Genomic DNA, 22,946 nt, shown 5'->3' on the forward strand with positions numbered 1-22,946 from the left:
TTCTGTACTTCATCTCTGCTAGCATAACACAGGGAGGCTCTAATTACCAAATCAACAACTACATAAATCAACACATATCATTATATTTCTCCTTCAGTAAATGGCTACGAAACCAGTTCCATGTTTAAGAACTTGTCATTTTTATCTTGTTACAAGCACTGATGCTGCACTGAGTAAATGCTGCTCCATAACCTTTCAAAGAACAGCTTTCTCATACCTCTCAAATGGCAGGTAAACACAATTCAGAGGTAACAGCAGGAACAGAAAAGTGACCTATTGTCATTTAAACATGTTTTAAAAGTATGGTTCTTCATAAATTTCCAAGGCAAACAAAGCTACAGTGTTAGAAAAGTACCAGGCAGCATCAGCTTGCAGTCCACTAACAATGACCTCGTCTTACACCACAAGCAAATTGAGATCTCAGTCCAAATAATTACTACCAGCATTAGGACATTATATGAGATTTCTGAGACTGAGGAATGTGTGGTACTCTGAACGGCAGGGGACAGGTCCTCTTGATTGGCACTGTGGCTGGATTTCTTCACAAAATAATCAGTGAGCCAACAAGCGTGGTGGTACTCTTGACTCTGGTTCAGTGAGGAGGACAATCCCTGCAAGGCAGCTGCAGCTTTTAACATAGCAGTCATGAAATGATTCACTTCAGACAAAAGGATAAGGTAGACTAAACTTTTACTAAGCCTCTGATTTCCAAAAGATAGCCTTTTGAAATACTACTACTAATAAAATAAATGAAGTAATTAATAAAACACTAGGCCACATAGACTACAGTGCAGGATGGGCCTATTTATTAGGTCAGTGCTAGAAATGCAATTTAAAACCCAAATAAGAAAAATGAAACATAGACTAAATGTTAATACATTTAGTCCATTTAATAATCCATTTAAGCCAACCAAACCTTATATCTCAAAAAAAATAATTCAGATTTTTAAAAGGTCAAAGAACTGGAGAGCAGATAACAGGAAAAGCTTATCAAAGTGTCAGGAAAAATTTAAAATTTGGAAAGTATGCTAAGACATGGTGCAAAAGATACTTCAGCAATGCTACTCTATTATAACCAAGAGATTATTAAAGAGTAGGCATTATATACAGCCTAAATCTATCACATTACTGATTTTTAAGATTAAAGATCTTTTTATACATTATACACCATCTAAAGCCACATATTGATTTTTTTACCAATTTCTGACTTGCCAACTTTTTTTTTTTTCCATTTTTCTTTCTTTCAAAACTCACTTATAAAATAGAAAGAGGCCAGACTAAGAGGTCTCCAGTTACCAGAATCATAATTTTTTCACTGAAGCATGGACATCATATCCATAAAAGCGTGAAAGACCTGGTGTTAAGTGCATTACTGTAAAACAAAGTAAGATAATGGACAAGATGGAAGGGAGGGGACTAAGACTGCTCTGCAGAAATGGTCTTCTGAGTGGTTGCATTTAGAGCCTCCAACAATGACTGTCTCACAGCATTAAGAGAACATGAACATGAAATCTGACAATAACTAAACCAAAGTTTGGTCCACATTAAGAGAACAAGAAGATATGAACCTTCTTAAACATGAAAAGACTTGTAATTCATTAAATAACATTATTAAAAGTGAAAAATAGTACTAGACTGACACTTGGGAGCTAAACTTAAGAAATGTGTTATTCAAATTTCTGCTATAAACTGGGGCCTCAGAAAGAAAATTATACAGCTAACTCTTAATCACAGCCATTTCAAAATGAAAGTTAGGGCACAAAAGGACTGGATGCAAGAAAATACAACATTAATGGCTGTGCAGAGGGAACTGGTGAGTCTTTCTCTGGTCCTTACAGCTCCGAAAAAAACTGCCAGTGCTGGGACAGATACTCAGGCTACCAGAAATAGCAGGTATGTAGCAAATTGTACAAAAGGAAACTGTGCTGGTGTGGTTTGATCAGCCCAGTAACCGCGGGCAGTCAGGCTGCACCTTGTGCCTTTTCCAGCATCTCTGGCATCAGCGAAGGGTGTGGAGATACACTGCCACATTCTTTCCTGAGCTTCAGAGAAAACGGACAGTACAGCCAAAAACTGTCACAGACCAACTGCTGCGCACTCTCTGGGAATGAATTTCTGTTCTTTGCCACCAAGAGACTGATGTTCTGTACTGAACTTCTAATTCACTTTTAAGATGGGGTCTTACAGATGTGTGAATGGAAATATCAGATCTTTCTGAGAGAGCATGGATTTGAACAGTTTCTATTGAGTCTGTTCCTAGCAACTAGAAACACATTCCATTTAGTAACATGACTTCACCATTTTGAATTAAACTTACCTTCCAAGGTAATCTGGTTTTATAGTCACAGTCATCTTCACTGTGCACAACAAAGGCAGAGATAAAAGCCCTCAACAGCTGAGTTGGGCTTGCCTAATTTGGCACATCATCTGAGATGAGTAAAAAGAGGGGCAGGTTGCACCTGTTCATTATGTGCTATCAAGGCTCTTCCCATCCTCTGTCCTCATTTGTTTTCAACAAAGAAGACCTGGCATAGTTACTCTCATTAATGGGATCTGTAAGTGTGCCAGACTTCAGCCTTTTACCTGGTGTTATCTTGACCTGATGGCATATCTTTCTAGAAAGATTTCCCTGTTTGTCCAAGGAAATGCCATAACTGGCTGGAAAGCATGAAAATAAAGTATGAGATTTGACACATACTATGGGAATGACTATACTATAGGATACAGTATAGGAATTTATTTCTAATTCAGGAATGAAGACAGAAGACAGGTCTGAATGAAGATACAGGGCCCTCCTGAGCTCAGTCAAATGTCCACTTAAACCAGGATTTTTCCTATGAATTTCCTCTTTCCCAGACAGGAAATTTACAGCCAACTTATTTTAATTGTTCCTTAGATATGCAAAAAGAAATTTCATGTTTAGCCTCTTTTTAATGTGGAAATGAAATTTAATTCTTTGCATTTCTGACAGATTTTACAATTTAAATAGAGAAAACTTATTTAAAATATCAACTCATCACAATCAAAGGCTCAGGACAGGGGCCTTTTAGTAGAAAACCTACAACTTTCTCATAATGTAATTTTCTTGCCAACTATACTCAAATCAGTCATGTGACAGTTGAGATTTTTTTCTGTTTAAAACAAAACTGGTGTCATACTCACAGTTTGTGAAGATTATTAAGTCCAACAAACATTTCTGGTGTTAGGCAACCAATTCTGTTATTTGAAAGATCCCTGAAACAAACAAAAATCCCATGAAACATTGAGTCTGTCTTATTTATATACAAACCTATGTAATCACACAAAGCATCTATATTTTTAATACTTAAGGAGTTATAGACAAATAAGAAATAAAACCTTTTCCCATAATGTAACATAACTGAATTAAATAACTTTTATATTAACATTATTGAGCAATATTCCACAAATCGTACTGTGACTTCTAATTTCATTAAAATGGCTTTTTATATATATGTAGTAAATAAAAGCAAAGTAGTATTACAAATATACAGAATTTTCCTGATCTTAGTTATTAGCACCTGCGGTTTTTAACTTAGGAAGAATACTATTCATTTTGCTCCATGCAATATTCAGCCAAAACTGACTTTTCTTTTTTTTAATGTTTACTCATGTTTTATCTCATTAACAGCAGCCTTTCTAGCTGAAACCACAGAAACCAGAAGGCAATTAATTTTGGAGCTAGTGAGGTCAGTTTTGATAAGCACTTGGCAAACTCTTTCAAGAGCAATACTGTGGCTTTCTGAGAGCACAAACAGTAAAAGGCATTACATTCCATTACATTTGCCTACAGAAAGCAAAAAATGTTTTCTGTATAAGCCATACATGCAATATAGTGTACAGGATGCTTACAGGAAGGAGACAAAGACAGGTATAAGCAATCATATTGTGGTAAAAACATGAATATGCCCGTTGGTAGATTAGAGTTTGATTTTTATGTATTTGGTTTTTCAACCTTGACCCAAATTTTCCTTCTCACCAAGTACATTTTTTAAAAACTAACTGCAATTACATAAGGATTTTAAGTGATCATGCAGCAAAGAAAAATGTTACAATTGATCTGAATGTACTTCTTGTTTTAGAATTAGAGGTAGTTTTCTGATTCCTTTACTACATTGTGCAGGTTCCATATTTTTCTACTGATACATGAGAACACTAAAGTAATCAAATGGAAGACTAAAGGTTGTAGTTTGACAAATCCAGTTACTGCTTTCATGGGAACACATTCAATTAGCTGGAAAATTGGCAATCTCTTTAGAGTTCACTATGAAATCGTCTTCTATCAGACAAAGAATATACTGTTGTGCAAGTATATGATGAAACTTCACATTAGAATGAAAACATTTCTTAAATGCTTGTCAAAGATATTAAGTAGGGAACAGCTGAGATAATACTGAGGATACAATATAGTGAATTAATTTCATGTTAGCATTATTCTTCACATTCTACTAAAAGCTACATAGCAAATCTAAAAATGCAAGTTTAAGACAAGTACATATATATATTAATCTACTTATCTTTCTATTAGAAGACAAAAAAAGAACCTACCCAGAATTCTTGGTTGGGTAATGTTTTACTTTTGTCTAGGCAAAGTCTGAACACATATGGAAGAACTGCTTCACAATGTGAGGCATAGTCTGGGCAGCAAAAGCAGATTTTGTCTATACTAATATATACAATATGGGTGCATATTTCTTTAAGAGGGGCATGCACTAAAAGATTTTTTTTTACCAAAATGAAAGAATAAACAATGTTTTCTCAAAGTTTTCTTCAATAAGTGTTATTTTCATAAGAAGTTATATAGCAGTGACTAAAATTTCTGTATTGTAATACATGTTTTCAAAAACAAGTTAACAAAAAGAAAAGGTAACTTAATACACTTTTCCCTAGAATAATACCTGTTACATTAAACAAAATTCAGTTCATATGTAAAAAGCTGGTACTCCTTTTCAGGATTTAAACATTTAACTTACTAATGCTGACTCACAAAGTTGATGTTAGAGAATTCTTCTGTGTTTAATAACCAAATGCCATCATTTTAGTGATTCATAAATTTTCAATTTCCATTAATTTTTGTATGTACCTTTTTGAGTAAACCCTTAAAAAAATTCAGTTTGTCATTCAAATACAAATTACAACAGTCCTCCAAATCCTTCACAGAAAACATTCTGACAGCCTGTGGCTTGTCTGTCTGACTTGCCATAGGCATTTCTCTGGCAGTTGCCCACATTACATCAGCTTCTGCTTTTCTCAGCATCATTTATATTTTACACAGGAAATAAAAAGATGTGAATGTATAGTCTTAAAGTAATTACTGTATTCAGTATTCAACAGGCGTTTACACTATTTATTCCTTTTGCTCTACTGTCTCCTCCCCAACAGTTGCACACTAAAGGAGGGAAGATATTTTCTCGTTTACCATGGAAATACAGAAATTTCTATCAAATGTGGTAGTCCAGCAATTAAACAATTCTCTGTCTCTAGATTGCTCCCAGTGTTATTTGTTCATATTAGCAACGGGGTTTTTTGAGATTTGGCATGACAAAACTCAACATTGCCAATTCTACTGTGCTGAAGTCTGTTCTTCCCTCTTGTCCAACGCCTGATGAGTTCCTCTCCCTTTATTCCTTTCTCCTGGCTGACCTAAAGGCTGCACCTGTGCAGTCTGTGGATGTGCAGCCCGTGACTTGCACAGGTTTCCTGGTTTTCCCACAAGAGGTCAGGGTTGTGTCATTAGAGTGCGTGGCCAAAGCAACAATTAGCGCTCATTTTTATTGTTGTATTCTACTGTTACCCTGTGCACGGAGCCAGCAAGAAAGCTCCAAACCTAATGCTCTTATTTTGTTAAAAATGTATATCCTACTCTGTCATTATTACGCAACAGGCTCTCTTCTCCCCAAGCACACTGAAAGTGAGATGCTGGTACTAGAAAACACAGCTACAGCACGATCAGAGAGAGAAACCTTCTGCAGAGCTCCCAGCACACAGCGGTTCGAGACTGCCACACAGCAGAAAAGCAGAGGATTACTAAAACTCCTTTTCTGTGGATTTGCATTCCTTCTTCTCATCTACATCTTCCCATCCCACCAAAATAATCCCTGTTTTCTCATAGGTTTTCTCATAAGACAGCATACATGATGGCTAGGAAAATGCCTGGCATGTGCAGATGGCCTAGTTAGGCAGTGCATGGACATTTGGAAGCTGTCACTTGGAAAATTATAATTAAAAAAGGGTTCATCTCACTTTTCCTTAGGCTGAGTACAACTAAGGAGGGTCAGTAGTCCTTGCTAATTAAAAGAAAAATGCCCAGCTGCAGAATCCTACTAACTTAGATATTTTTACCCTCTAAAATGTAGTTTAAAATTCAGCCAGTGCTTCCAAAAGTACTATGAGAACCTTTTCCAAGACAGAATTGCAAGAATGATGGACAAGGAATATACTGTGTAAGATCTTGTTTCCTTAGAAAACCATGATGAAAATAAAAAAATATTAAGCAAAGTCAAGGTTGATGGTAGGGAAAATGGTAGACAAACTCTATAGTAGGACAAAGTTTCCTTTCTAATAATGTATTTGATAGGGCTGATTTATGATAAAAGTAAAAAAAAAAAAAAAAATTAGTGTAGCACAAACCATTATTCACACACATCTAAACTGTTTAGTGTTATTTCTGATTAATGTCTATAGTGATATATCATCTGCTTAGTCATTAATTAGGCATGTTTTTTACCTTTGTAGGGGTATTTGTTAGGACACTTACAGGAGAGTAAACTGATGTTTTTAAATGGGAAAAGGTAAAAAAGAAAAGGAAATGGAAGAAAGAAGGGGAAGAAGGAAAAAAAGGCATGCTAAATGTAAAAAGCAGAGTGTGTGATTTTCTATTTTACAGCCAGTGCCCTTATTTGATTATTGCTTGGTGGCATACTTGAGTTGCCCAAGGATAGAAATGTCGATAGAAACACAATTTTCAGAATAATTCAAATGGAATTAATACTTACAGGCGCTTCAGTTCTGAAAGCCCATAGAAGGCCCCTGGCTCAATTGTGCTGATCAAATTATTCTTCAGATCTCTAGAGAGACATAATAGGAGGAGCAGTTAATTATCATTTTACCTACTTTACCACTGTTACACATGTGGAGTGTGAAATGCAATGCAATTCTAACCTTTATCTGCCTTAGCTAAAACTAAGAATTTAACTAGTAGCATCAAAAACAGTACACCATCTGCAGTATATAAAAACATAATTTTCCAAGTAAGATGGTTAAGATTAGATGCTTAAAAAAAAATCTGTTTGTTTTAGTTCTTCTCTTCCTATTTATACTTTTCAAAACAAGTTTACCAGCCATACTCGCCCCAGGAAAAAATGTTTTAATCAGTGTGAGTGAATGAAATAATTAGTCAGCAAAGCAAGAGCCTTTTAGCTTGCTTATTCATTGTACTGTGCACTTTACACTTAATAAATTTCTCATTTCCACCTAGTGTAGGCAAAGAAGTTGGCATGTGGGACAAAGAGACAGGTCAGGTTTCTGTTCTGAAATACAGTTTCTCCTATTTGGCAGATTGTTGCTTCATTTTGCACTTGCTGACAATCCAGAGGATTGGCTGTTTTACAGATAAAGAATATTTCACTGGCATTAGTAATCTCATCTGCTCTTGACACAGAGCTTGGGGCCAAGACACTGCTCTCAGCTCAGTCCCCACAGAGATTTACTACTGAAAAGTCTCCAAGACTTTTGTGATGTGAACCCTGAGGAAGTGCCTTCAGTGCAACCAGATAAGCAGGCCTAGGAGACAAACGCTGTACATTCTTGTAGGCTGTGTTCATCTTCTGATAATTTGCAATTCATAGGGAGCAACTGGTGCTCACTAATTTCAGTGCTGTTTCTCAGGCTGGTCATTTCCAGAAATTACAGCATATACACTGCTTGACTCTGCCAAAGCATGGATGGAGCAACAGCCACTAGAATAATCTTATTTATGACTTTTTATTTTACTGCAGATAAAATTCACACTAGCTGAAGTCTTGAGTCCACTATATGTGTTTGGCCTGAATAGGACAAGATTTCATCCCAAATGTTTATTTCACAGAAGGGTATCTCTTATTTTCAAAGTCAAAATCAAAAATAAGTATTTTTGCACTTTTCTAGTCATTTTTGCACATCTCTTGAATACAGTTCCAAAAACTTGTGTCTCACACCCATTCCATTGTAGCAACGATGTCCATGAGTGATTTGTGCCTAACTAAGATCTAAGTTGGACTCTTTAAGAGTCTAGTTCAGCTTTCAGCCTGCAACACAGTATTTAAGAAGTCTGAGAATTGCAAGAAACTTTAGGGAGTTTTTTTAATGTTTTGTGGTCAAACATTCTCATCTTAGTTCCCTGGTATCAGCAGCAGCTACTGGATTTATCTTTCTTTGTCTTAATTTGCTCAAGAAGTTCTGACCATTTCTTTAACTGTGCATTTTCCACACCTTATAATAAATAAAACTGTTTAAACAAAAGTTCTGCACCCTCTCCTCCAGAGTTAACTTGCAAGGACAAGCCTTTTGTTTGGCAAAAATTAATCTACACAAGTGTTTATTCCTTTGATGATTTAGGGTTTTTGCTCTGTGGGTAACTCAAAGCCTCATGTATTTTAATATTCAAATATTCAATACTAAACATTTGTGTCTACTCCTTTTGCTTGTACAGTATGTTAATTATGTAACTACTCAGGTCAAAGAAGTTATTTAACTTGCAGAAGTAAATCCATATAAAAAAGACTGGAAGAATACTATTTTTATCATGGAACAGCTGTATTCTTACAACTCATAAGAGAAAGCAAAAACCTGTCTCAAGCTTTACACTGAAGTGTTTACTCACTTGTAAACAACCTAAGAGGCTTAGTACATATGCAAATATGTGCATTTTAGGCAGGGGACACTGCCAGTTTAAATAAGTAATCTTTATATCTATTACATACATTCTGTGTTAACTGCCACCTCATCTAAATATTCTGCAAGTTGCAATCAGGCAAAGTGATCAGTTCTTGTAGCCAAGAGTGGTAACAGCTCAGAACAAATATAAAATAGTCAGGGTAAGTGGCAAGCTGTTTACAGGTGAGTTTTAATGACAGTCAAAATAACCTAGCAGACAAAAGGCCTTCCATTTACTGAAATCTTCTATGTTCTAGTTTATGAAAACTCTGTCCTGTTTCCCCAGAACTTGTAACCACATAGGAAAAAACAGTATAATCCTCAACTATCACCTACAGGAAGAAAAAAGGTCATTTCATGTTAGTAGAAGGTGGACCATTTCATGGAAAATGTCCATCACTTACACTGTCACAAATGAGATATTTGGTCTCCTTATTTTAGAAATTACACTTAAAATAGGAAGGTCATTTTTGTAAGGATATTCTCAGAAAATTGTAGATGATTACACTGCCCACAATTCTGGCACTTTCTTAGTAATTAGTATTATTGCATAATGTTTCCATATAATTCTGGCCTAAAAAAATAGGTGTTTCCTTCCTTGTGACCCTTGAGCACTTCTTTTAATGTGACTAAAATTAATAAATAAAATTATCACAACTATTAAACACCTAAAATTTGTACTTCTGCATTAGGAGATACCATTTGCTTCCCACCCACTTGTATTTTTTACTAAATTACTATAATTAAAATATTAAATTAGCTTCTCCCATTTTCTGATTTAGAAAAAAGTTTGTCATATTGAAGCCTTATAGCAATTAGAATTAACTTGCACTGAGCTAAATAAAGAACCCAGAATAAATCTGGTTGTATGTTTACATTTTTTCCCCAAGAGCTACTGCTGAGGTTTGGCAAAAGGTTGTGATCCAAGACAAGCCAAAGAGCAGCCCAGGCTGGACCACACACATGCACCTATACCAGACAAGTGATTTTATCATCAACCAAAAGCAAGAGAGAAGCGAAAGAACCCCAGTATCATAATATTGAATGACCACAGTGTGACCCAGTTGAAGTCCAAAAAGAAAGCATTTTCTAACTAACAGTTACAATTTTCCATCATTTCTGATGCTGCATTCTAACTTTAAAGTATCTATTCTGAATCTGAGTGACGTGTCATTAGTGGTGTGGGAGTATAGACCTGAAAATAAATCAAAACCAAGTGCCATGTACAAGTACAGATAGAGGGAAGCTACAGGAAATTAGCTATAGTCATAAAAACTGCAGCACTTATATCCAGGCTGCAGAGCTGCACAAAATCAAAATGGGACAATATTTATTGAACTATATTTTTCCTAATATCATTAGGGTTGCTACATAAACTTTCTGCAGGGTACTCTGATCTTAACTTGACCTAAATAGGTAGAAGAACAATATAGAATGGACTCTGTTATCATTAAAAAACAATCTCAAATGGTTACAGAGTAGACTTTCATTTCACCAGCAAGTCTGAATTTACATAATTTACATACAACAACCATTAAGCACTGTCTTCTTATTTGTAGGTATTTGCAAATAATAGGCCCACAGGTAAATACAATCCAGGATTCCTTTACTAAGAACCACAAGAGGCTGGAAGTTTATCAATTTACACATTAAGCTTTCAACTGACTTTTACTTTGTTAAGAGAAACCTTAAGAAAAATTGCTGACTTGATGTGGGGGAATTTGTGTTTGAAGTATTCACTTCCTGATGGCTTAGCTGAGAGGTAAATGAAACAAGAGGAACAGGCTACTAATGGGACATCACAAGAACATTTAGTAACTACTCCAGGCCTCTCAGCTATTAGACATCTTCTGTGGCCAAATCCCCAATTATCTGAATGTATTCCTGAGATTCTTGATGCTTCGAGGTCACTGTGTGCACTTACACAGTACAGAACATAGTGGGCAAAAGTTCACTGAAGTATAGACGGTCCATTAACAAAGGAATCACTTTAACTTAAACTATATTCTGATGATTTGTACCAACATATTTGCCTTCAGACATTGCATATTCTTTCTCCAACTTACAGTATAAGTACTGTAGATATTTTGAATACATATTCATAACGAAAATATTCAACTAATTCCAGTACTGTGTTCAAATTCCTGACATTGATACATCTTTCATAAAAAATTATAGGTTGTACCAAGAGGACATCTGTGTTTAGAAAGCTGTCATTATGGTGCTGCAAACTTTCCAAAAAAGCTCTGAGAAGAGCAATCAGTTGTTGAGCAGATGCCAAATACCAATGAAATATGACTGACTTTCCACATTTTGCATATTACTATGAAACAACAACAACAGACAAAAAACAAAATAAGGTCGCATCTTCCACTTTTTTCTCATGTGAAATATTACAGCTAAATTGAATGTCATCTTTGCTGAGAAATGAATGCAGACTTGAGATCTTTGAAGAAAATATTATGGTCACTGCAGTGGGAAAGAGGCATAGCCAGCGATGGAAGACAAGAGTTAGCACCTATTCTGCCATCATGACAGCAACAGTCAGGGCTGGCACTCCTGGATACAAGAAACAAGAATTAAGTTGATATTGGCAAAATATGTTTTGAAGACATTTCAAAGGTACCCATCTGTACAGGAGCCAGTAACTTGCTGTACTTTGGTGGTAGAGATATAATCAAAACTTATTTTCATCTCCATTGCTGGTAAATGCATTGTTGGAAAAACATATCTCATTAAACAGGCAGGTGAAGTAATAGCAGTTACCTGGTACTATCATCAGTAACTAAATTAACTAAGGTGCTCCCTTGGAACTCCAGGGCTCATTTGTAGTCTTTATTTAATTTTTTTTTTTTTAATTATGAGAATGGATATTTAACCTACTTTCCAGAATCAGAAAAGTTATGGTTACATCTCAGTTAAATTCCAAGAGATAAAGACAAAACTCTTTTCAGTTAGAAACGTCAGATAATAAACATAAATATGCCCAGAAATATGGACAATAATTGTCCAATAATGGTCTGCCTTTCCAGACACAGATACTATAGGTCTTTTGTTTGTTTAGCATGCTGATGATGCATTTTCCTTTAATTTTCCCTTTTTAATCCAAGCCATTACTGACTGGATTCCCTAAAACAATAGACCCTAAACACTAGACAAAAACAAGACTGCCATCCACTCAAGGTGCTAATGAATGATCAGAGGTTTCAGACCCATCACTTGATGGCAATTATGACATGCAGAACAACAGAAAGGTCATCACACTTTGGTTTTTAATTTAAGGCTGATGACTCATTCACAACAAATATGCTGTGGTAATTTGGCAGTTATTCATTATTTAGGAACATGCCTAAAAGTGTAAAACAAAGTACTAAGAATGGCAGCTGAAACAGAACAGAGAGAGGCTTTACGGTAGTTTGCTAGCTCAAAGAATCCCATAGAATGTTACAAGTTATTTAATTTTCACAGTAATAGTCATAGAGCAAGAATGTAGGACTCAGGGTATTTGAACTGAAGAAGCAGCATGCCAAGTGAAAACAAAACCCTAAAAAGCTTGGAAAAACAAGATAAAAAAAGATTGACTTGTAGTACAAATTTTTGATACATTTTTATAAATGTGTATGATAGAAAATAACATTTTAAAAGATTAATTAAGGCAGGTTCATTCTAAATATAGCATTGACCAACCAGAATATAGGTGCAAAGATGTTTGGCATCTGCCTCTACTTTCAGCATTTTGTTATTGATAGCTCAAATTTAAATGCATTTTCAAATAAAGAAAAACCATCTACACCTTCCAGATTCCTCTACTTTGGCATGTTTTTAAGAAATAAAAATTCAGAATTCCAAACATATGCAACTGTTCCCATATGCTTTCTTTTTTATGCCACAAACCCAGACATATGTGGTAAGATCACATTAGGCACAGAAGCAGATGCTTGGCACTTGTAACCTGGGCACTGAAGACAGAGTGACGGTGCCACCCAGCACCCAAGGAGGGGTCACTTGGAGCAGTTGTATGGGGCTAAACCAAGACTGAAAGGTCAGAAGAAGTAACTGCTGAGAGCTGATGAAGAGGGTTTCAGTGTCCACAGCTCTGCAGTGCCAGCAGAAAATGCCTCCCTGCTGGCAGCAAGGCCTTGGTGCACAGACAGATCTGGCATTACGCTGATTACAACGGCAGAGCTGGTGTCTGCCCGTAACTATGGAGAGACATGAGGAACACTGAAACCTGTGGTAGCTGCAAAGAGATAGAGGCTTCCTAAAATTCTACACCTACTGGGACTTCTCTCTGTATTCCTGCCCAGAAGGCAGCTCACCATGGCTTATGTTTCTTGACATGTGCCCCACACCTCTTGCAAAAAGCTAATCGTTGGGGGAAGGAAGAAAAACAAAAAGAAAAATAAATTAGTTCAGAGATTAATTCCAGCCTGTGAGAAAACTGTAAGGAAAATTTATAAGTCAGGAGAAAAGTATCCTCAACCATATTTTTTTAAAAACGAAACACAGAGATCAAATAAAATGTAAAACCTAGAAAGTGGGTAAAACACACTTTCTACTGAGAAAGGTTTCAGTTCCTGTTGTAGGAGTTGTTATTCCACATTCTAAGACTGCATTGCTTTGGCTGTTACAGATTTCCAGCACTGTATATTCAACATTCCTAGGTCACATTTCAAACTCTAGCATAATAATACAAAAATAACATGAAACACTGGAAATTTATCCAGAACTTTCAAAAGTGCATCTGAATTAATCTTTCATAACAAAATATAGAGATTTTAATTTTTATACCAAATTATCAGAGGTATCAGTGTAATGAAAATGTGTTTATTTAGATATGAGAACCTTAAAAGATACATCCATCATATCATAGAGTTTTGGGTGGGTCATTTTTTAAGGAAATATTTGATTCTTTTCCTTTTACTGTATCAAGATTGAGTTGGAAAACCACAAGTGATTCATTATTGAATTTCAATTTGAGATTTCATGTCTTAAAACATCCAAAGAAAAGAGGAATGATTTTTAGCCTGAGGTGTAAATGAAAGATAAGTATCTGCAGATGGCACACAGATTAATCTAGGAGTACTTCTGAGCCAAAACTAAGACAGTTTATTAGTCAGTGCAGATCAAGAAAATAGGAATCATTTTTCCTACAACATTTATTTCACTGTATTGTTTTCATAATAGAGAAGTAGAACATTTCTAAACCCAAGGTGAATCAATTAAAAAATGTCAAGGAGCAGCTCCATCTTTCTTCCTACTTATTTTTGCTACAGAGTTTCATTAAAAGAGTAAGAATCTTAATTAACAACATCACAAAGAGCATGGACCCTGACATAGATACTGAGTCCTGGGACCTGCAGTAACTATTCAGCTCATGATGAGGGAGATGAGGGAACACTGCAGTAATCTCCACCCAACTCTAGGAACCATCATAGTCAAAGCTGTTCCTCCCATTTACCTGAGAATATGGCAACACCCAGATACATGCCAGCATCATACAGAGAAGGAAACCCTTTCCAGAATAGGAGGGGGGAAAACAAATGTAGAAACCATCTGAAAACTTAATTTCAGTGTTAGAGGCAACATTAATTGCACAGAAATACTGTCAATTTAAATTGCCAGTAAGTAGTTTAAGGATAACAGGGAAGAACTGCCTATAAGCAGTTCACCTCAGAGGAATTAAATCTTGTTGGAAGACTGGTCTGAGAATCCTTCCCCAGAAGGCCCCGTTTTATATAAACTGGGTCTTTGGTATAACATAGACAAATTTTAGTTTTTCAAAAACCAACCACATGTGCTAATGAGAAGGCATGCAGAATTGTCTTCTGCAGAAATGAGGGTTAATGCGAGCCCTCTGCAGAACCTCCTTGAGTATTTTCAGTGTACAGTTTATAAATTTGCACTTTCCTGTAGGTAAATGTCAGAAATTTAAAACTACTTTTTACTAAGATTTCATGTAAAATACAGATGAGCAAACTACAAGTCTGAAAAATAAGACCAGTGGTTCTATGCGAATGTATAATTTCTACCTATTCTTTAAACTCATTGCCATATACTTTGTATTCTATACAATGCGTATCTTGAGATTTTAAAGGAAAAATTCTTTTAAAGAAGCTAAAAAATCTTATTTCTTCTATCTCAGAATTGCCAATATTAATTTCAAGCCAAAATATATTCTATTATAAATAATAATAAGGTGGCATATATTTAATAACCTGCCTGTGTTAGTCCCACTTGAAATGTTATTTTTCAATTATTTTTATGCCTTGTTTCATCACTAGTGTTTTAGGCAAAATCATAGGGTTTTAAAATGAATTTTCTTTTGCTTATATAAAAGTTTCAGTTATTCAGCCTTAGGATATGCAAAGTCATTGAAAAACCAAAAAAAAACCAAAAAAAAAAAAAATCAACACAGACATAATAACACACGATAGTAGCTGGGGCCACAGGAACACCCACAGGTCTTCACAGTCTGAAAGAATACCAAAAAAATGGAGGAAACAGGAAATGAAACACAAAAAAAAAGGATGCAGGGAAAGATGTTATTGTTGGAAAAATGTTATTGTTGGAGATCATTATTGCTGAAAGCTGTTGGCATGTTTTGTTCCGTTAGGCATCCCTTCCTTATCAATCCTTCTCACCACACAGAGTAACAGCTCTTTTCCCAGCTTATTTACTCATATCTTATTTCATGGCATCTCTTCTACTTTCATTACATTGCCTATCTCTCAGGCTGTCAGAAATAGTGCTTTATTTCCACAGGATTCCTAGTTCAGGCCTAGGATCCAGCTATTCTCTCCCACAAATAAATCAGTTTACTCATCAAACCCTCCTCCAGGCATGCAGGGCACACAAAAGCTGGTGGTCAGGTACGAACAGCCCTGTTAACACCTCCCAGGGCTGCTGGGGCTCTGGGAGAGCTGCATTGAGGAAGAACCTGGTGGAAGAAAAGGGATTTTGTGGCAGCTACTTTAAGACATGTATTTATAAATCTGCACTTGCTACATCTAAAGGATGACAGCATCTGACACAAATCATGTGTTATCTTAATGACATCACTATATAAAATTTCAGAGGGATATATCATTGTGGTGGGCTGACCTTGGCTGACTGCACATCAGACTAAGAGAACTATTTGTGGTTCTAAGGGGAAACAGAAGCAGAGATATTCATAAATTCAATTAAGTGATGTGCTGAAATACAATTAAACTATGTTACGTGAATTAAAAAAAAAAAATCCCAGGAAAAAGAAATATCGTTCATGATTTAGACAGCCCTATAAACTAACTTTACAAGTGAGTTTATTTTATATTCCTGTCACTTATTATAATACTTAATTTTTATATAGAACATATTTTATATTTTTCCTAATATACAATGCCCTGATAAAACTCCTAATGTTTGTACTAAGGCAAGAACAATTTTGGTGTCTAATCAACTGTTTCATAAAGTAAAAATTTATACTGCAGGAAAACTATGACTCAACAACAAAAGTTCAAGCAAAACTCCTAAGAAACCTGCATTTTAAGAGGTATATAAAAATAATCCCTTGGAATCACAACTCTTGCATCACATAAATGTATCTAAACCAGCAGACTATTAAGACTGCTCTAGGTCAGGAATGCAGCTACAGCTGACCCTGAGGAACTGGCATTTTATTTAATTGTACAAGTGTTTTGCACTAACAGGAAAGATGCTTTTAATTCTAAATTGACACCAAAAGTGATCTGCAAATTATAACCTTTCATTCCAGCCTGCAGTCATCTAGCACAACTTTCTTTCATTCTGTTTCTAATCAATTCTCTCACTTTTAACCACTAGTAATTTGCCCTGTATTTCATTCCCTTTGCTTACATTCCTATCCTCTCAATTTAAAGAAGAAATTTCCTGGCTTTTGTCATGTTCTGACTGTTTTCTGTTCATACAATAACTGTAATAATTTTGAAGATGTATTTCCACTAAACAATTTCCCTGGGATTACATTTAACAAAAATACGTGTCTTACATTCGTTCCTCCCATTTTGAAACATTTTAATCTTTTACACCTGAAAAGAAACACACCATTTTTTGCCCTTTTAAAAGGTGATGGATCCAGTGCCTACTCATAAAACACTTCATAGCACTAGACTGGGATCTATCTAATGTTTTTAGACAAAATAAAAATAGCTTCTTAAAATTTTTGTCCAGTAAAATGAATTATTGAATTATGATTTATGATCATCACTTGAAAACTTCATTCTATTAAAGAATGTAATTATATTAATTCTTCTATAGTCTCCTTATGAAACTTTTAGATACTAGGACAATTAATGTGATATATAAAGATATATATTATTATTAAAGTCATAATATATTAAATCATGTCTATAAAGGCAAAAATATCCTGATTATATGAGACATATGGAGCACAAAGATAATGACCACTGTACCAGCAAAATACAATAGCATAGAGATTGCCTCAAAGTATTTTAATTACATAATACATAGAATTTTAATAGTTTTATATAATAGTAGTAGTAGTCATAGTAGTAGTAAATATGTAAGTAATAATTAATGATCAAGTTAAATTAGATCTTGTATTTCATATATCTCCTGCATCTCTTAGTGAAGGAAACTTGCACAGATGAGGCTTCACTAGTCCTTCACAAATTAAGATTTATATTCCTAAACATCAGTAGGGCTACACTTTTCTTATTCCTCCAAAGACTCCGACAGGATGGCCAACAGAAAAAACATCCACCAATGGAAAAATTACAAAGCACTACAGCTTTATTACTCTCTATTGTTTTAATAACAAAAACTATCTTCTTTTATTTGGAACAATATTAACTGCTCAGTATGCAGTTTGGGTTGTGGTACGTAAGCCTCTCAACTGATCTTCTGCAAAAGCAACTCTCCTCATGGCTATTTTACTTCAAGAAAAATAAACTTGACCTTGGACCCTGCCATGTCTCCTTATTCAAAACCACTAAAATATTTCTCTCTTTAGGAGACATTTATTAACAGGGAAACAATGCTGTTTCAAAGTGATATTTCCTTTCTACATTGTCATTTCTTTCAAGTGATCTCAAACCTTTTCAGCTGAACACTAGCTCTGCGATGCTGATTTCAATTCTAGGTAATTGTGAATTAAAGCTCTCTCTAACTATTTGTACACTAGCAGAATCCAACTGTTTTATTAAAAGATGACTGGAAATCTCCCTAAGAGATGGCCTGATGTAAAACCAGTTACCGGGGAGCAGGTCATTCCAACTTTTCTATTTTGAAATTTTGAGAGAGAATTCCTGATAATTGTTACTATAACTCACCTCCACAGATTAGCAACAGTTGGCATAGAGGTCCATAAATAATGCACATGTAGAGAATCTTCCTTTTCTAGGTTATTTTCATTTAGCCAATATTGAGACATATAATACTTGTTAAATTCATACAAGCAGTATCAGTAAAGAATGCTGGGGGGCACAGCCAGTCGAGTAATGTAAAGCATTCACAAACTGGCACACAAACGTTGCTGACACAAAAAGCAGGACTGGATAATCTCTTCTTCAAATCAATTGCCCTGAATGGCAGAAGTAATTTTCAACACTTTCAAGTACTCAAAGCATTTCAAACTCAGAAACTATTTAATGCTTAGCAGGGCCATGACAATATACACCGGTCACCCGGAGCATGGCAGGGAAAGTGTTGGCCTGGGTCCAAAAAAGCACTTAGACAACTAAAGTAAAACTTGAGTGGAGCATTGGTTCTAAGTCCCAGAGCGCAATTCACAGCCCCCACTTCACCTCCTACGTGTCCGAATGCTGCAGCTACTTCAGCCTCCCCTTTTTAACGCCCCAAATTTCAGAAAGGGTGCCGGGCATGCCCAACACCTCAGAGCCTGGTGACTCACAAGAGCCCTTTTGGGATTTGCAGGCAAGACCTGCAGACACCATGGCTCTCTGTGGGGCCAAGCAGGCTAAGAGGATGCCATCAGCAAAGCCATGAAAGCAAAGCACAGCCCAGCATCCAAGGGAGCAGTGAAATATTGCCATGCATCATCCCTACAAGAACCAATTACAACTGGAGAAAGGGAAGACACTGTTCCGGTACCATCCTCGCCCAGAAGGGATGGATAACTACATTTGAAATACACAGGAGGTAAAGAAACTGGCTGGAATCTCTGTTCCCTAAACCAGTATTTTTATATGTTATTGAACAATTGTTTACAGCAAAACCCATTTTCTCCCTGTTAAAGAAATACCCTTGGCACTTGTCTGCTTCTGTTCTTTCCTTTCTGGCCTCATAAAACTTGAACACTTGAACACATATTGGCACAGCTCCACTTCAAGAAGATCTACATCCTGGTTAAGGCCTTTTTCACAGAGGCAAGTGAATGTGTGATGTGCTCAGGCTGAACCTGTGTCCTTCTCTTCCAAAGTAGATACTCCAGCCAGCAGGCCAGTACAGAAAGCAGAGTTACCTTCTTTTATGACCACATTTCAAACAAAATATGGAGTCAGTTATGCCTATAAAGAGGAATGGTTACAGTAGAAGTATTAGTTTGCAAATCCCAGCCCCAGGGAAAAAAACTTGTCAGGCTTCAGCGCTTCTGAAAGGCTCAATGCCTGTTCAGTCCCTCAGCCATGATGGCTGGTTTGGATACTCTTCTTACAAACCTAATTCTCCCTGTTCACTGTATAAATAGCTTAGGCCTCCAAGGAATAGCTGAGAACTACATTTTGAAAGCCAAGTATCTGTTCTACCCGTGACAGAGCTGAGAAGCACCAAGTCTACTATATCTGGTTGCTGATGGGAGCCTTAGCAACTTCCTCAGCAAGCAAGCTGCTAAATTTTCTGTTTAAGGGCTATATATATTATTTACTACCCATTTGGCTGGGTTTAGTTTGTTTTTAGCTGTTTTCAGATGCCTTTGAAATAGGCCAAGACAAGAATCAACTTTCTCTTCAATCCAGCAAGAAAAGCGAAGCTAGACAGGAGTGGGAAAGCAGAGCAGAGAGCATAATTAATGTGACACTTGCTCCTTTCCAAGGCAGAGTGCTAAGGTACATGCTTGGGATGCAACTCCAATTTCTAATGGCACAGTGCAATACCCGTAAGAAACACTGCAGGCAATACTTCCAAAACCAATTTATAATTTCATAAAGACATGGAAAATGAGGCTAAATATGATTTTGCATTTCTTTTTCCATATTTAAAAACATTTTTTAAACAGTTAATTCTGAAGAACGGTGTTTTCCTCTGGAACAATATACACTATGCACATATTCCATTTTTATCCCTTTCCCTCTGCTAATAAGTGGTGGGAAAGGGCAACTCAGAAAAAATGTCATCCCATATCTGTCTCCCACTCAGCACATACTAACCCAATTCTCAAAAATCTCATCAGTGTTCAGCTCATTAAATTCAACTGAAGGATGAGAACGAAGCTGCACCACTAACTGTGCACAGTTTGTGTTTACCAGCAAGAACACTGTATGTAGTGTTGCTTACAACGTGCCTTGTAGTTAGGAAGCATTCTTGTTGGCAGCTTTGACAATTTATCTATTCATATCAGAGTGAAAGAGAGGCTGCTTTAAAACTGGTGCTCCTTGCCCTAATGGGAAAAGAAGAATATTAAAAACTATTACAGTGAAATCTCTGTTGCCATCAAAAGGTCGTTGATTCAACAGACAAACAACCTAGTGTTAATGATTTAACAAAACATTTTTCACACAGATTACATGCTCATCCGTCAATATATAGTATTTTTCACATCAAGAAACTGAAGATAATTTGATTTTAAAATGTCAATTACGAAAAATTGTGTGAAAATCAAATACAATGCCGAAGCAATTATGCTCTTACCTAGGCAATGTAATTAAAAACATAAAGAAATGTTGCCGTTGTTTGGACACAGTCTCGTTAACAAGAGGACTGTCCTAAAAGGAAAACAGTCTTGCTGTGAAATTTTTTCAGCAGTCTTTTGATTTGAAAAGACATTTATTAAGGCAAACACATAGGCCCAAATTTAATCACTCACTTGTCTCTGTTTTGAGAACGTTCAAGCATGAGGGAGAGAAGGTAAGAGGCTGAATTTGACTTTGGGGAAGTAACTACACCAATACATTCCTGCCAAATAGTGTATGAAATAAGATCAACATTACACAGTATTTCAATCATCCTAAACGCAAGAAAAATAGAGCTCATGCAATAATCAAAATAGTAGAGAGCAGTTAAGACTCTTTCACTTACTTTGAAAATAAGTTTTTCAGCTCAAGAAAAGTCTATTAAAAATATCTTGATTTTGAAATTGACACCATACTAAAAAAAAGCATATGCAGACATCTATTGCAGAGGACCAAAAAATAAGAAGCTTATCTCCCTCTCTAACTGCAAGCCTCAAAAAAAAACATTCTCATGTATCCTGAAAATTAAAAAAATAGTAATTTTATAAACATGTGTTAATAAAAATAGCCTCAAATAGAAGGTAAATATTATTTTAACACTATATAGACACTCTCCTGATAACTTAAAATATTCCATATTGTTTTCAAGAAATTTAAATGTAAATTATTTATCAAAACATGAATAGTCAACAATGAAAGTGATAATGGAATTTTTATGCAGCTTCAAAAATATTTTGCAGATAAAGTCAAAATCTACAAGTCAAAAATCCAGCAAAACCCATTCTCATTAGACAAATTCAGCAGTTTTAGTTGCAATTGTGTATGTATTTCTCCACAATTGATGATGACAACACACTTGTTTTTTATGCATGAAATAGAAAATTTATTATGTATTTAACTATTCATTGTATTGCTTTTGGCTTGGTAAATGCTGCTATTAAAAATATGAGTGTTGGAAATGTTGACAGTTGACACGTAGGGTTTTTTTACTTTGTTTTGAATGAAGGCTCCTCTTGGGTAGAGTTGAGCTAAACATAGTCACTCTAACTTTGAGTCTATGCAATGTGTGGGTGACTGATCCAAACCACATTATATAGGTGGCATCAATTAAAATTCCTCTGTGACACAATACCTACAACTGCAGAGAGTAAATGAGAATTAGGTAATTCAAAAAAGGAATTTCATATACCAGTAGATTCTGAGAGACTATGTACTGAACTGTGTACCCATTTCAGTAGGGGATTTGAACTGCTTCATGGCAAGATAATAGAATTTAAACATTTGTACGGGTGATTAATTTGCCACTTTGTAATTTGATTGTATCTTCAATGTTGGAGTTTGGCAGAAGTTATAGTACTGCAATTCATCTAGAAATCTGGTCAACATTTAGAGTAAGTTGTTAGTCTTGATTCATTAGCAGGCTGGGGTAGTAGAGTACATGTTAACTATCTAGAACCACAGGGTTGTAGAACCACTAGCCATGACCAAGTACTGCTACATTCCACTAAGCTGACAAAACTGGCTATTTACATGTTAAATAAAATGCAGAAGTTGATATCCAAGGTTGCATCAACTAGAACTAAAAGTATTCTTGTACTTTTATATATTTTTGGCTGAATGAGTTGTTTCCAGAAACAACAACAACAAAATAAAATACAGAAAACTCAAGAAGGCCCCAGACAAGGCTGGAGCTCTCTTGTGCTATACAAACACATTTTTTCCTATTCTGGATATATATAGAATGACAGGTCATGAGATCACCCATATACAATCATTTGCAGGATCAGCCACAGCTGTTATGTTCCCTGCCCTAAAGAGATCAGAATAAAATTCATCCAAGTTTTGTCACTGACCTCTGAGAGACCAGAATGAAGTCAAAGAAACTTCTTGTCTTACAACTATTACAAACACAACAGAAATACAAAGTAGAAGCTGAAACAAAACTTAAATAAAACATGATTTACATAAATGAGAGTGTCCCAGATTGCTCTGATGTTGGAATTCATTTTAAGCTAATTCTATAAACTGTGAGCATTTCTCTGGGCACAGTCTCTTCATGATACTGATTACACCAAAAACTTCCTTCCCAACTAATCTGTTCATTCTGACTTAACTAATGCATATGTG

At 35.7% G+C, this 22,946-nt stretch overlaps 1 protein-coding gene across 1 annotated transcript in view; it reads right to left on the reverse strand.

Moving 5' to 3' along the window:
* ADGRA1 (adhesion G protein-coupled receptor A1) overlaps positions 1-22,946 on the reverse strand; it is a 254,011-nt gene that overhangs the window by 154,160 nt on the left and 76,905 nt on the right. Inside the window, exons 3-4 of the mRNA XM_030276174.4 lie at positions 7,014-7,085; positions 3,163-3,234 (exon numbers count right to left, since the gene is read on the reverse strand). Coding sequence (XP_030132034.4) covers positions 3,163-3,234; positions 7,014-7,085 — 144 coding nt within the window. The remainder of the gene's footprint in view (positions 1-3,162; positions 3,235-7,013; positions 7,086-22,946) is intronic.

The sequence above is a fragment of the Taeniopygia guttata genome, chromosome 6 (genome assembly GCF_048771995.1).
Source record: "Taeniopygia guttata chromosome 6, bTaeGut7.mat, whole genome shotgun sequence".
Lineage (NCBI taxonomy): Eukaryota > Metazoa > Chordata > Aves > Passeriformes > Estrildidae > Taeniopygia > Taeniopygia guttata.